At 44.4% G+C, this 16,083-nt stretch overlaps 1 protein-coding gene across 11 annotated transcripts in view; it reads right to left on the reverse strand.

The window, feature by feature from the left end:
• Positions 1 to 292: 292 nt before the first annotated feature.
• PPIP5K1 (diphosphoinositol pentakisphosphate kinase 1) overlaps positions 293 to 16,083 on the reverse strand; it is a 51,972-nt gene continuing 36,181 nt past the window's right edge. For 4 of the 11 annotated variants that reach the window (XM_030931261.1, XM_030931260.1, XM_030931262.1 and 1 more), the window contains 2 exons: positions 6,605 to 6,718; positions 293 to 2,452 (listed from right to left, as the gene is read on the reverse strand). In XM_030931261.1, coding sequence (XP_030787121.1) covers positions 1,629 to 2,452; positions 6,605 to 6,718 — 938 coding nt within the window. In that variant the 3' untranslated portion in view covers positions 293 to 1,628. The remainder of the gene's footprint in view (positions 2,453 to 6,604; positions 6,719 to 16,083) is intronic. The other 7 variants (XM_030931263.1, XM_030931259.1, XM_030931268.1 and 4 more) reach the window with 3 other exon arrangements.

Below are 16,083 nucleotides of genomic sequence, written 5' to 3' on the forward strand. Positions count from 1 at the left end.
ATGACTCACAGTCACATATATATATATATATATCTTTTTTTTTTTTTTTTTGAGACGGAGTCTTGCTTTGTTGCCCAGGTTGGAGTGCATTGGTGTGATTTCAGCTCACTGCAACCTCCGCCTCCAGGGTTCAAGTGATTCTCCTGCCTCAGCCTCCCAAATAGCTGGGATTACAGGTGTCCACCACCATGCCTGGCTAATTTTTGTGTTTTTAGTAGAGACAAGGTTTCACCACGTTGGCCAGGTTGGTCTCCAACTCCTGACCTCACATGATCTGCCCGCCTTGGTCTCCCAAAGTGCTGGGATTACAGATATAAGCCACTGTGCCCAGCCCATATTCATTCTTGAATTCACAAGGACATCACCATCATCCATCATCATCATTCTCATTATTTCATATTTATTGAGCATTCATAATGTTCCGGCCCCTGACTCCAGTGACCGTATTACCCCTCCTACCCACTCCCATTCCCATCCCTGGATCTTTGGAAAAAGCTTCATAATCATATCTGGCCCTCAGATACAATGATATAAGGACAAATTTCTTGGGGACCCTGGAGTGTTTGGTCTTTGGCCAGTCTGTCCCTGGCACAGCTACAGAAATATATATATATATACACACACACATACATACACATCTATATGTGTATATATATATTTATATTTATTTATTAAACCTTTGCTTGTATCTGTACAATACTGATCTCTGCTCATTGCTTACAATAGAATCTGATTATCTCTACTACTACAGCATCTCCTAAGCCAAACAGCCCACCACAGAGGGAGGCCCAGTTTCACAGACTGGCTAAGAATCTTCTAGAGCATTTTAAGTCATTGCTTTGAATTTTGTACAGCAGTCTAAGACCTACTTTTCCCTAGAGCTATTGCCCAGAGGAACGGGACTGAGACAGAAGGGGCACTTGGGGATGATATGGAAAGATCTATAAGGCAAGTCTAAAGATTTAGTGGCCGTGACAGACGTTTGGGGAGGGGACTTTATTTTCCAGACATCTCAGATAGCCGTCCCAGGCTCATCTGAGGAGTGCTGGCAAAGACAAGAGTCCCCCGAATGCACATATGGTCTAAGCATACCTTGAGAAGTCGTGAATATTTCCCCAGAAAAGTGAAGACCCTAGAGTCCCCTCTTTTGCATTTGCTGTCCCCATATGGTGTCTTCAGCAGTGAAGCAGCATTTCCTTTAACAATCTATGATTTCCTAGGATGCTCAGAGAAGGCTGGGTAATGACAGATCAACCCACTCCAAGGAAATCCTATTCAAGTCTAATGGTTAGGTGAAGAGCCAATGGCTTCTTTGAACCTAAAACTGGCTCCTCCTTAAGCACAGCTCTGGCACAGGTATGCTTCACACCAAGAGAACTACTTCCCCAGACACCGCTGGTGAGAGCTGGCCATTGAGTTAGTCAACAGAAAAGGTTGCTGGCTCAGATGGCTGGTATAGTGTGACACCACTAACGAGAAAATTAATCACATGTTGCTGGTGGAAGGGGTGAGTGCTGGTCATGGGCTAGAGACTGACTCTGAGGGTTTGGATCACCAGATAGATGCTGGGCTTGAGGAATACCCTCTCCAGGCAGCTGATGGATCACCTCAGGGACCACCCAGGACTTCTAATTTATCTCCTCAGGGACCTCCTGGGCCTGCAGATCAATCTCCTCAGGGAACTCTTGGGATGGTTTATCAATCTCAGGGATGCCCTGAGATAACAGACTGATCGCAGAAGGCTCCTGGGCCAGCCTGCCAACCTCCACAGAGAACAACCTCCACTCCTGGTATGGCTGGCTGACCTCCTCAGGGATCTCTTCAGCTGGGATGCCAACTTCTACAGGGGTTTCCTGGACCAAGCCACCAACCCCTACATGGAACCTATGGACCAGCTTGCCAGCCTCCACAGAGACCCCCTGGCATGGCTGGCTGACCTCCTCGGGGTTCTCCAGACATAGCTGGCAAACTTCCTCAGAGACTTTCTGGCACAGTTGGCTGGCCTTCTGGCATGGCTGGCTGATCTGAGGGACCTCCTGGCATGTGTGGTTACCATTGTCATGGTTCTCCTGGCATTGCTGGCTGATGTCAGGGACCTCCTGACATGGCTGGCTGAGTGCCTCAGAAATGTCCTGGCATGACTGGCTGATGTCAGGGACCTCCTGACATGGCTGGCTGACCTCCTCAGCCACCTCCTCGTATGGCTGGCTGGTTTCCACAGGTGGCACCTGTGGGGACTGATTTGGTTCAAAAAGCTCTTGTTTCCCTTCTATGGAGAGCTCTTGTGCTCCATTCCCAGGGGTCTCCTGGAGCAGCCCAAGGCATTGATGTTCTTCAGTCACGTGTGAATTTAGGGAGGGTTGATCACTGAAGCCAAATTGGGAGTTACCATCTACTGTAGTAGGGGAAGAAGGACCAGCACTGGACACAGTGCTAGAAGGGCCACTGCTGTCTGTAAAGCAAAGTCAAGAGATCAAGTCAGAGAAGCTGGAAGAGTAGGCTCTACCCTGTGCAGATAGTTCAAATGCTAGAATGGTTGGCCTGTGCTACTTATGTCTTGAGGGAAGAGTGTCTGAATTCTTCCTAAGTTAAGCAGACTCCTAAGTTTGCTTAGCTCAAGAACTCTCACCCTGGCCTAAGGTATACTTTGAGAGTAACAATAAGGTACATATAAGACTTCAGGAGAGAGTGCTAAGACCCACTTCATCTGGTTCTTTCACAAATACACTCCCATCAGAATTCCAAGTTCCCAAGGCCTCTCATTCCTACTTTGGAAGCATATGAATACTTTAGCCCAGTGGTTCATAATCAAAATCATGAAAAAAATTTTTTAAATACTAATTTCCAGTTTTCAACTCCAGAGATTCTAATTCTATAGGTTTAGTGTAAAGGTGTAGCTTGGAGGAGGGAGGAGGATGAAGGCAATATAATTTTGTTGGAACACTCCCAGTTGATTCTGATGTACACCTTCTGTTAAGAATCATTCTTTAAAGCAATCAATGTATTTCTGGGGCAGAGGTAATCATTATTTATAGCCCAAATGATAAGTTGGCAAGAGAATGTAGAAAAACCACGTAAATCAGAACAATAGGAAAGAAAATGGTTTACCTGGCTGGGTGCGGTGGCTCACACCTGTAATCCTAGTACTTTGGGAGGCCAAGGCAGGCAGATCACTTGAGGTCAGGAGTTCGAAACCAGCCTGGCCAACATGGCGAAATCTTGTCTCTACTAAAAATACAAAAATTAGCCAGGCATAATGGCGGCTGCCTGTAATCCCAGCTACTCAGGAGGCTGAGGCAGGTGAATCACTTGAACCCCAGAGGTGGAGGTTGCAGTGAGCTGAAATCATGCCACTGTGCTCCAGCCTGGGTGATAAAGCAAGACTCCATCTCAGAAAAAGAAAAAAAGAAAATGGTTTACCCAAAAATGGAAGATGGCCATGGAATTTCTACATGGCAGTTCTTAACCTTTCTAGGGGTCAGTGGCCCCTTTGAGGTGCTAATGAAAGTCCAGGAAAAATGTATATAAGAATATTCACATTAATCTTTACATGTGATTCCTGAAGCTCATAGACTCTACCCTGAAACCACATCTATGGATCCAGGGTTAAGACTCTTGTAAGTCTTGGGACATACAATGAATGTCATAGGCTTGTGCAAATTATATACACAGAAAACATTAAAAAACTGATTTCCTAGATCCTGACAGTAGTGTAATAAAGACCTCAGAGTCTTCAATTACACTGTGGGATGATTCCTACTCCATCTGCTACTGCTTCATTGACCTCTAGTATGGGACTAACCTACTTCTCCCTTGGTAAATATCATTTTATTGATAATATTATAACGATATATTAAAGCACTATGGTATCAATAATGACAGATTCTGAGAAAAGGGGACATCGGGACATATTGCCATTGAAGAAAACCTCGAAAAGTTGGTAAACCTGAGCCTACAAAGGCTCAATCCATCATTGAGTTGAAGGTATGCTAGTTATCTCTCTTCTGTAAAGAATCAAAGGAGGGGCCGGGTGCAGTGGCTCACCCCTGTAATCCCAGCACTTTGAGAGGCCGACGCAGGCAGATCACAAGGTCAGGAGTTCGAGACCAGCCTGACCAACATAGTAAAACTCTGTCTCTACTAAAACTACAAAAAAAAAAAAAAAACCATTAGCCAGGCGTGGTGGCACATGCCTGTAATCCCAGCTACTCAGGAGGCTGAGGCAGGAGAATCACTTGAACCCGGGAGGCAGAGGTTGTAGTGAGCTGAGATCACACCATTGCACTCCAGCCTGGATGACAGAGCAAGACTCCACCTCAAAAATAATAATAATAATAATAATAATAATCAAAGGAGGCATGCTTCAAGCAGAATAAGAGGCCAGGTGCGGTGGCTCACGCCTGTAATCCCAGCACTTTGAGCGGGTGGATCACTTGAGATCAGGAGTTCGAGACCATCCTGGCCAACATGGCAAAACCCTGTCACTACTAAGAATATAAAAATTAACCAGGTGTGGTGGCATTTGCCTATAATCCCAGTTACTCAGGAGGCTGAGGCAAGAGAATCACTTGAGCCCGGGATGTGGGAGTTGCTGTGAGTCAAGATCATGCCACTGTACTCCAGCCTGGAGCAAGACTCCATCTCAAAAAAAAAAAAAAAAAAAAAAAAAAAAGAGAAGATCATGGTTTTGAACCAACAAGCCTTTAAGAGATGTGGAGCCTATTTCTGGTGCAGACATACAGACCCTAAAGAAGATGTTTACCAGTGAGGCTACACACCTGATACTGAGTCAAAAATCTGATACTAGATGGAAAAAAAGAAAAAGAAAAGATGTAAGCTGAGCTTTACCCAAGTAAAGAAGTAGCCTTAATATCCTGCTAGTGGTCTGATTCAGGCGAATCAAAAAGGTCAAACAGAAACAGAAGAGGGAGAAGGGTAAGATTTCCAGGGGAGGCCGGGCGTGGTGGCTCAAGCCCGTAATCCCAGCACTTTGGGAGGCCGAGACGGGCGGATCACGAGGTCAGGAGATCGAGACCATCCTGGCTAACATGGTGAAACCCCGTCTCTACTAAAAAATACAAAAAACTAGCCAGGCGAGGTGGCGGGCGCCTGTAGTCCCAGCTACTCGGGAGGCTGAGGCAGGAGAATGGCGTAAACCCGGGAGGCGGAGCTTGCAGTGAGCTGAGATCCGGCCACTGCACTCCAGCCTGGGTGACAGAGCGAGACTCCGTCTCAAAAAAAAAAAAAAAAAAAGATTTCCAGGGGCACAGAACTCATAAACACTCCAGGAGATAGGTAAAAAGGGCAATGGCAAGGTGAGTGTAGGATAATCTGAAATTCAGGGGAGGAATTCTTGGTGTCAGAGAGGAAAGTTTCTTCCTCAAACAGGGTGCCAGAAAAAGAGCAAAATTCTACAACTGTTAAGTCCAATGTTGAATGAAGTAAGAATCTTTACTTTGGTCCTATCCAAGTAAAATAATGAAAGTCATGTTTGATTTCAGTTATTCCCCGGAGGCAGGATAATACTTCACCAGTGCCTCTGGCCCACATCCCCACCTCCAATTACCACGAGTAGCTCCTCCTCTCTGCGGTCACTCTAACAATTCTGTGTGGCTCCACTGTTCACATTGTTACCAAAAACAACTAGTGATAGATTACAGATAATAAACAAGAGATGGGAAAAAGCAGCACCTCAACTTAAACTAAAAACTGAAAACAGACAACAGAGAGAAGGGTCATGTAGAAATAAGTAGCAGATTCTAGTCTCTCCTGCGCCCAGCTTTTTCTGTTTGTTTGTTTGTTTGTTTGTTTGTTGTTTTTGAAACAGAGTCTCACTCTGTCCCCCAGGCTGGGGTACAGTGGCGCGATCTCGGCTCACTGCAAGCTCCACCTCCCGGGTTCACGCCATTCACGCCTCAGCCTCCCAAGTAGCTGGGACTACAGGTGCCCGCCACCACACCCGGCTAATTTTTTGTATCTTTAGTAGAGATGGGGTTTCACCGTGTTAGCCAGGATGGTCTTGATCTCCTGACCTCGTGACCGCCTGCCTTGGCCTCCCAAAGTACTGGGACTACAGGCGTGAGGCACTGGGCCCAGCCTCCTGCTCCCAGCTTTTCTATATATCTAAGTTGTCGGCTAGTCATCTTTACCAGAGAAAGCTGTAGAGATCAAATAGGGATCAAAGGAGAATGAAGTCTCCATTCTTTCTTCCCCAAAGGGCCCTTTGAGTAATCCCAGCTACTCAGGAGACTGAGGCAGGAGAATCACTTGAACCCGGGAAGCAGAGGTTGCAGAGAGCCAAGATCGTGCCTGGGCAACAAGAGCGAAATTCCATCTCTCAAAAAAAAAAAAAAAAAAAATTATTCCTAATACTGCAGAAAAGCTTCTCTCCAATGAAATAGAAGGAACATGGAGAACAGAGGTAAAGAGAGAATAAACAGATTCTCCTTTCATCTTAGAAATGGCAGATGAGACTGCTTCCCAGAATGGATATTCCTGGTCGTTCAACCCTCACCTTCTTTTACCTCATGCAACAGGCCCCTCATTCACCAATCACTCCATTCTTCTTGACTTTTGTCTAGGCAGTTCCAAAAGGATTACTTACACCAAGGGGGCTTCTCAGAGCGCTGCTGGAGTTGCAGAGGAGGTGAATGAAGAGTACGTGGTGGAGAAAATGGGTTATCTGAGGCCTGGCTGCTGTGCATGGAATCAAAGAGGGCTGGAAAGGAGGTAGGGTGAAGGGAGAGGGAAGAAAAAAAGACATATGAGGAAGAATCCAAGAGCCATAGGTTCTTAACGTAAGTCAAAGCCAACGTACCCTTCCTTGGCTGAGAAATAGCATTTCCTGGGGACCCTTCAACCAAACCATTTTCAATTTTTTAAACTTTATATTATGAACATTTCAAACATATATTTTTAAAAAGTAGTTGAAAGACTGGTGCAGCCAATGCCCATATACCCGTCTCCTAGATTTAACACATTGACATTTTTGCCATACTTGTTTCATCTATTTCTGTGTGCTAAAGTGTTTTAAAATAAATGATAGACATTATGAAACATGTCACCTCTAAATACTTCAAAATGCATCTCTAAAATATAACAAATGGCTGGGTGCAGTGGCTCATGCCTGTAATCCCAGCACTTTAGGAGGCTGAGGCGGCTGGATCACTTGAGGCCAGGAGTTCGAGACCAGCCTGGCCAACATGGCAAAACCCCATCTCTACTAAACATACAAAAATGAGCTGGCATGGTGGCACATGCCTGTAATCCCAGCTATTTGGGAGGCTGAGGCTTAAGAATCGCTTGAACCTGGGAGGCAGAGGTTGTGGTGAGCTGAGATCTCACCACTGCACTCCAGCCTGGGGGACAGAGTGAAACTCTGTCTCAATAATAATAATAATAATAAAATATAAGAATGTTTTCCGGCTGGGTGTGGTGGCTCATGCCTGTAAACCAGCACTTTGGGAGGCCAAGGTGGATGGATCACTTGAAGCCAGGAGTTCAAGACCAGCCTGGTCAACATGGAGAAACCATGTTTAGGTCTCTACTAAAAATATAAAAATTAAGGCCAGGCGCAGTGGCTCATATCTGTAATCCCAGCACTTTAGGCAGCCGAGGCAGGCAGATCACGAGGTCAGGAGTTCAAAGACCAGCCTGACCAACATGGTGAAACCCTGTCTCTACTAAAAATACAAAAATTAGTTGGGTGTGGTGGTGCATGCCTGTAATCCCAGCTATTTAGGAGGCTGAGGCAGGAGAATCGCTTGAACCCGGGAAGCAGAGATTGCAGTGAGCCAAGATCACATCATTGCACTCCAGCCTAGGGGCGATAGAGCAAGACTCTGTCTCAAAAAAAAAAAAAAAAGAAAAAGAAAAAGAAAAAAAATTAGCTGGGTGTGGTGGTACATGACTGTAATCCCAGCTACTTGGGAGGCTGAGGCACGAGGATCACTTGAACCCAGGAGGCAGAAGTTGCACAGTGAGCAGAGATTGTGCCACTGCACTCCACCAAGGGCAACACAGAGAGACTCTATCTCAAAAAAAAAAAGGAAAGATATACATGAAGAATTTTTTCCAACATAGCCAAACACCATTAACAAGCTAAACAAAATTAAAAATTATTCCCTAGTATTATTCAATACCCAGTCCATATTCAAAATTTCCCAATTATTCCCCCAAATGTCATTTATAAAAGCATCCAAATATGAACCATGCACTGCATCTTATGTCTCTGAAGCCTCTTTTAATCTAGAATAGTGCAGCCTCTCCTTTTTTTCAAAGTAACTTTTTTGAGACAGGGTCTCGCTGTCACCCAGGCTGGAGTGCAGTGGCGCGATCTCGGCTCACTGCAAGCTCTGCCTCCCAGGTTCATGCCATTCTCCTGTCTCAGCCTCCTGAGTAGCTGGGACTACAGGTGCCCACCACCAAGCCCGGTTATTTTTTTTGTATTTTTAGTAGAGACAGGGTTTCACCGTGTTAGCCAGGATGGTCTTGATCTCCTGACCTCGTGATCTGCACCGCGCCTGGCCAGCTCACTGCAGTCTTTACCTCTTGGCTCAAGCGATCATCACACCTCAGCCCCTTGAGTAGCTGGGACTCAGGCACATACCACCACCCCTGGCTAATTTTTTGTATTTTAGTAGAGATGGGTTTTACCGTGTTGCCTAGGCTTATCTTGAACTCCTGGGCTCAAGCAATCTGCCCGCCTCAGCCTTCCAAAGTGTTAGGATTACAGGTGTGAGCCACCATCCCCAGCCCATAGTAACTTTTTGAAAAGAAGGCCAGGCATGGTGGCTCATGCCTGTAATCCCAGCACTTTGGGAGGCCGAGGCGGGTAGATTGCTTGAGGTCAGGAATTTGAGACCAGCCTGGCCAATATGGAGAAACCCCATTTCTATTAAAAATACAAAAATTAGCTGGGCATGGTGGTGGGCACCTGTAATCCCAGCTACTCGGGAGGCTGAAGCAGGAGAATCACTTGAACCCTGAACCTAGGAGGTAGAGGTTGCAGTGAGCCAAGATCATGCCACTGCACTCCAGCCTGGGCAACAAAGCAAGAAAGCAAGACTCCATCTCAAAAAAAAAAAAAAAAAAAGAGGAAAGAACAGGCCAGTTGTCTTTGCAGAAGGTCATGTCCCACATTCTGGACTTGTCTGATTGTTTCCACATAAAATCATTTAACTTATTTCACTATCTCTTGTATTTCCTATTAACTGGAAATTAGATCTAACTTAGCTGATTTATTTTAAATAATTTTGTTAAGAATACTTTAAGAGGTGATCCCATGTACTGTATACTGCATCATAGTGGAGGCATATTGTCTCATTGTTCCATTATAAGTAAGGCTAAGTTTACTAACTAGGTTAAGGTAGCACCAACAAGATCTCACTGTGAAGTTTTCCCCTTCTGATTAGGGGTGATCTTTTGAGGAATGTCTAGTTCTCCACCATCAACTGGAATATTTTCCTTCTGCAAATAGGACTATTTGATTATACTGAACTATAGTTCTCACTGAAAAGGAAGAATGTTTATTTCTCTTTAATTGGTTTTCAGAGTAGAGAGTGTGAAAAATATTCTCCAATAGTGGCGGATGAGTATTAATTTGTTTTATTTATTTAATTTTTTTTGGGGGGAGAGTCGTCCTCTGTCACCCATGCTAGAGTGCACTGGTACGATCACAGCTCACTGCAGCCTCAAACTCCCAGGTTCAAGTGATCCTCCAACCTCAGCTTCCTGTAGCTGGGACTACAGGTGCATAGCACAATGCCTAGCTCATCTTTGTATTTTTGTAGAGATGGGGCTTCACCATGTTGCCCAGGCTGGTCTTGAACTCCTGAACTCAAGTGATTCCCCTTCCTCGGCCTCCCAAAGTGCTAGGATTACAGGTGCGTGAGCCACCTCACCCAGCACCCAGCTCTTGTTTTCATTCATTATGAGCTTGTGGATTTTTATTATATATATTCAGAGTGTGTGTGTGTGTGTGTGTGTGTGTGTGTGTGTGTGTGTGTTTTCTTAGAGACAGGGTCTTACTCTGTCACCCAGGCTGGAATGCAGTGATGCAAGCATAGTTCACTGCAGCCTCAAACTCCTGGGCTCAAGCAATCCTCCAACATCAGTCTACGGAGTAGCTAGGACTATAGGTGTGTGCCACCATGCCTGGCTACTTTTTAAATTTTCTTAGAGATAAGATCTAGCTTTGTTGCCCAGGCTGGTCTCAAACTCCTAGGCTCAAGCGATACTCCCACTTCAGCCTCCTGAGTAGCTACATTTAGCATACTTTAATCAACTATAGTGATTATTCTCTCAAATGCTCAAATTGTCCCAATTTTGGTCACTGAGAGCCTCTTTGGGCTTGACTGCTTCCTTACTTTCCTTTACAACATGCTGCAAGATCATCCTGGGCTTTCTTTGCCCTCAACCATGCATTCTAAACAAAATTGGTTTTTGGTGGGAGTAAAAAAATCTTAGCTATTCCAATGGTTTATCGTCCACCAAATGGTCACAATACATAAACAGATATATGATATATCTGCAGTGTTAAATTTTCATGTAGTAGGAGGTAACCAGGGAAAAAAATTCTAAAAAAAACTCCTGGGATGGAGAGTAATTTTTTAAAAGTTTAAAAAAACTCTGCTCTAGACCAAAAATCAAGTTATTTCCCTATGGAATCCTGGTTACTTTTAGTGGAGAATGGTACATAGAGACCAAAATCTAGTTGCTAAAGGAGCTCATGTTACATTTGCCAATGCATAGTGCTAGAAAAAGCACTTAAAAACCAGAAATCATATTGATATTTCCCATTCATATTTATCATTACAGTATTTTAAAAGTCTTTTGAATTTATACTTCTATCTAATTTATCTTACTTTGAAAATCCTGGTTCCTAACAACAGGAACATAATTCCTTATTTGCATTACTCTATAATGTATATAAATATACATATTCAAACACTATATACATAGTATCAATATCACTGTAGTATCAACGTCACTATTAACAATTAAACTACTGAATAAGGATTACAATTATAGTTCTTTTTATCCCACCAAAGAACTGATAAAGTATTCTAAAGTTATCTGAAAAATTATTTTACCTGTGTGGTTATGTTACTATTTTGATATACAGTTAGGGTCATTTCTCTTTTTTTTGCAATTTTAGGTTTTGCTTCTTTTCTTTTTTGATTTAACTTTGTATTTCTTTTTTTTTTTTTTTTTTTTTTTTTTTGAGACGGAGTCTCGCTGTGTCACCCAGGCTGGAGTGCAGTGGCCGGATCTCAGCTCACTGCAAGCTCCATCTCCCGGGTTCACGCCATTCTCCTGCCTCAGCCTCCCCAGTAGCTGGGACTACAGGCGCCCGCCACCTCACCCAGCTAGTGTTTTGCATTTTTTAGTAGAGACGGGGTTTCACTGTGTTAGCCAGGATGGTCTCGATCTCCTGACCTCGTGATCCGCCCGTCTCGGCCTCCCAAAGTGCTGGGATTACAGGCTTGAGCCACCGCGCCCGGCCTGTTGTTGTTTTTGAGACAGAGTCTCGCTCTGTCACCCAGGCTGGAGTGCAGTGGCGCCATCTTGGCTCACTGCCTCAGCCTCCTGAGTAGCTGGGACTACAGGCACCCGCCACCATGCTAGGCTAATTTTTTGTATTTTTAGTACAGATGGTGTTTCACCATGTTAGCCAGGATGGTCTCGATCTCCTGACCTTGTGATCCGCCTGCCTCGGCCTCCCAAAGTGCTGGGATTACAGGTATGAGCTACCACGCCCTGGCCTCTAGCAAGTATTTTTTTAAATACGTATGTATTTTTTCTTTATTTCCCCTCTCTACTTACAATATAGGTAATATAGTATTAACAGTATTCTACATCTTGTTTTTTTCACTTAATAATATATCCTGGTGATTACTTCATATCAGATCATATAGAGCTTCCTCATTAGTTTTAACAGATGCATAGTATTCAATTGAGTGGACATACCACAGCTTTTTCTTTTTTTTTTTTTTTTTTTTGAGACTGAGTCTCGCTCTGTCGCCCAGGCTGGAGTGCAGTGGCCAGATCTCAGCTCACTGCAAGCTCTGCCTCCCGGGTTTACGCCATTCTCCTGCTTCAGCCTCCCGAGTAGCTGGGACTACAGGCGCCCACCACCTCGCCCGGCTAGTTTTTGTATTTTTTAGTAGAGACGGGGTTTCACCGTGTTAGCCAGGATGGTCTCGAACTCTTGACTCGTGATCCGCCCGTCTCGGCCTCCCAAAGTGCTGGGATTACAGGCTTGAGCCACTGCGCCCAGCCGACCACAGCTTTTTCAACCACTCTTGCACTAAAGTACTTCTGAGTCATTTCCAATATTTTGCCACTTTATATAATGTCACAATGAATAACTGTATATAAATGTTATTTCAGGCTGGGAGCAGTGGCTTACATCGATAATCCCAGCACTCTGGGAGGCTTAGGCAGGAGAGTCATTGAGGCCAGAAGTTCAAGACCAGCCTGGGCAATAAAGTGAGACTCTGTCTCTACAAAAATTTTTAAAAATTAGCTGGGTATGGTGGCACATGTCTGTAGTTCCAGGTATTTGGGAAGCTGAGGCAGGAGGATTGCTTGAACACAGGATTTCCAGGCTTCAGTGATCATGCCACTGTTCTCCAGGCATGATGATACCACTGTAATCCAGCCTAGGTGACAGAGCAAGACCCTGTCTCTAAAAAAATACATAAATAAATAAATGTTATTTCAACTTTGCATAGAAATGGCTTCAGAATAGAGTCTTAAAAGTGGATTATTGGGGCCAGGCACGGTGGCTCACGCCTGTAATCCCAGCATTTTGGGAGGCCAAGACAGGCGGATCATGAGGTCAGGAGATTGAGACCATCCTGGTTAACATGGTGAAACCCTGTCTGTACTAAAAATACAAAAAATTAGCCTAGTGTGGTGGCAGGCACCTGTAATCCCAGCTACTCGGGAGGCTGAGGCAGGAGAATGGCGTGAACCCAGGAGGTGGAGCTTGCAGTGAGCCAAGATGGTGCCACTGCACTCCAGCCCGGGTAACAGAGCAAGACTCTGTCTCGAAAAAAAAAAAGTGGATTATTGGACCAGAGATTAACTATAATTCTGTGAGATACTACAAAATTTACCTCCACAGAGATTGTACCCTTGTTGTACCCCCACCAACAATGTACAGGATTTCTAGTTTCACCAGATTTGCCAAGAGAGTGTATTGTCAAACTTTTGGATTTTTTCCAATCTAACAGGTGAGAAATAATATCTCAGTGTAGTTTTAATTTGCATACCTCTTATAGAAGGTTAAGCATAATTTTGTATGTACAATGGCTATCTGCATTTCTTTCTCTGTACACTTTTTTTTTTTTTAATTGAGTGATGGGGTTGTTCAGGCTGGAATGTAGTGGCACAATCATAGCTCACTCCATCCGCGAACTCCTGGGCTCCAGCGATCCTTCTGCCTCGGCCTCCCAAACACGTGTTTGAGAGCAGCACGCTGTTATAGGCATGAGTCACCACACTTGGCCTAATTTATCAATCTTTTTTATTGATTCACAAATTTGACTTTGAGTCAGAATTAGGCTTTCCTTACTTTCAGATGATAAAGGAATTTACCACTAACACCCTGCTTACTTTTAGCACTTGCATAGCTTAATTTTTTTTATTAAGGTTAAATCCATATAACGTAAAAGTTAACCATCTTAAAGTGTATAATTCTGTGGCATTTAGTACATCCACAGCGTTGTGCAACCACCACCTCTATCTAGTTCCAAAACATTTTCGTCACCCCAAAAGAAACCCCATATCCATTAAGAAGTCAATCCCGGCTGCTCTGCCTATGGAGTAGCCATTCTTTTATTCCTTTACTTTCTTAATAAACTTGCTTTCACTTTATGGGAAAAAAAAAAAGTCAATCCCCATTCCATCCTACTCCCAAACCCTGGAAACCACCAATCTACTTTCCGTCTCTATGGATTTACTTATTCTGGATATTTCATACAAATGAAGTCATACAATATGTGACTTTTTGTGTTTGGTTTCCTTCATTTGGCATAATGTTTTTAAGGTTCATTCACATGTTAATACGTATCGGTACTTCATTCCCTTTTATAGCTCAGTAATACTCCATTGTGTGTACATACTATATTTTATCTATTCATTGGCATTTCAGTTATTTCATTTCAGTTGTTTCTGCCTTTTGACTTTTTGAGAAAGGGTCTTGCTCTGTCATCAAGGCTGAAGTGCAGTGGTGTGATCATAGCTCACTGTAACCTTGAATTCCTGGGTTCAGGTGATCCTCCTGCCTCAGCCTCCAGAGTAGCTAAGACTACAGGTGCACACCACCGTGCCTGTCTAATTTTTTTATTTCCTATTTTGTAGAGATATGTTGTCCAGGCTGGTCTCAAGCAATCCTCCTTCCTTGGCCTAACAAAGAGCTGGGATTACAGGTGTGAGCCATCACCCTCAGCCTTGATTATTGTAAATAGTGTTGCCATGAACATCTGTGTGTATTTGTTTGCGTACCTGTTTTCAATTTTTTTTTTTTTTTTTTTTTTTTTTTGAGACAGGGTCTCATTTCGACACCCAGGCTGGAGTGCAGTAGAATGAACTTGGCTCATTACAGTCTCAACCTCTGGGGCTCAGGTGATTCACCCACCTCAGTCTCCTGAGTAGCTGGGACTACAGGTGTGCACCACCATGCCCGGGTAATTTTCTGTATTTTTTTGTGGAGACAAGGTTATACCATGTTGCCTAGGCTGTTCTTGAACTCCTGGGTTCAAGTGATCTGCCCACCTTGGCCTCCCAAAGAGCTGGGATTGCAGGTGTGAGCCACCATGCCCAGCTCTGTTTTTAATTCTTTTTTTTTTTTTTTTTTTTTTTTTTGAGACGGAGTCTCGCTCTGTCACCCGGGCTGGAGTGCAGTGGCCAGATCTCAGCTCACTGCAAGCTCCGCCTCCCGGGTTCACGCCATTCTCCTGCCTCAGCTTCCCGAGTAGCTGGGACTACAGGCGCCCGCCACCTCGCCCGACTAGTTTTTTGTATTTTTTAGTAGAGACGGGGTTTCACCGTGTTAGCCAGGATGGTCTCGATCTCCTGACCTCGTGATCCGCCCGTCTCGGCCTCCCAAAGTGCTGGGATTACAGGCTTGAGCCACCGTGCCCGGCCTGTTTTTAATTCTTTTGGGTATATATCTAGAAGTAGAAGTGCTGGGTCATGTGGTAATTCTACGTTTAATTTTTTTTTTTTTTTTCTTTTGAGACAGAGTCTAGCTGTTGTCGCCCAGGCTGGAGTGCAATGGCACAATCTCAGCTCACAGCAACTTCCGTCTCCTGGGTTCCAGCAATTCTCCTGCCTCAGACTCCCAAGTAGCTGGGACTACAGGCGCGTGCCACCACGCCCGGCTAATTTGTTTTGCATTTTTAGTAGAGACGGGGTTTCACCGTGTTAGCCAGGATGGTCTCGATCTCCTGACCTTGTGATCCACCCGCCTCAGCCTCCCAAAGTGCTGGGATTACAGGCGTGAGCCACCACACCCGGCCTTTTTTTTTTTTTTTTTTTTGAGACAGAGTTTCGCTCTTGTCACCTAGGCTGGAGTGCAGTAGCGCAATCTCAGCTCACTGAATCCTCCGCCTCCCAAGTTCAAGCGATTCTACTGCCTCAGCCTCCTGAGTAGCTGGGATTACAGGTGCCTGCCACCATGTCTGGCTAATTTTTGTATTTTTTAGTAGAGACAAGGTTTCACCATGTTGGCCAGGCTGGTCTTGAACTCCTGACCTCAAGTGATCCACCCTCCTCGGCCTCCCAAAGTACGGGGATTATAGGCGTGAACCACCATGCCCAGGCGTTAAGAGTATAAACTATAAATTAATAAATTAAAAACATAAAACACTACTATATTTTCCTAAATCTTGATTGCTTTTCTTCTGCTCACCTTATTACAATAGTCTTGCAATAAGAAAACTGTTGGAGTTTTCTATTTTTATTTATTTATTTATTTTTGAGACAGGGTCTCAGTCTGTCACCCAGGCTAGAGTGCAGTGGCACAATCTCGGCTCACTGCAACCTCCACCTCCCAGGCTCAGGTGATCCTCC

This window comes from Rhinopithecus roxellana, chromosome 5 (genome assembly GCF_007565055.1).
Source record: "Rhinopithecus roxellana isolate Shanxi Qingling chromosome 5, ASM756505v1, whole genome shotgun sequence".
Classification (NCBI taxonomy): Eukaryota; Metazoa; Chordata; class Mammalia; order Primates; family Cercopithecidae; genus Rhinopithecus; species Rhinopithecus roxellana.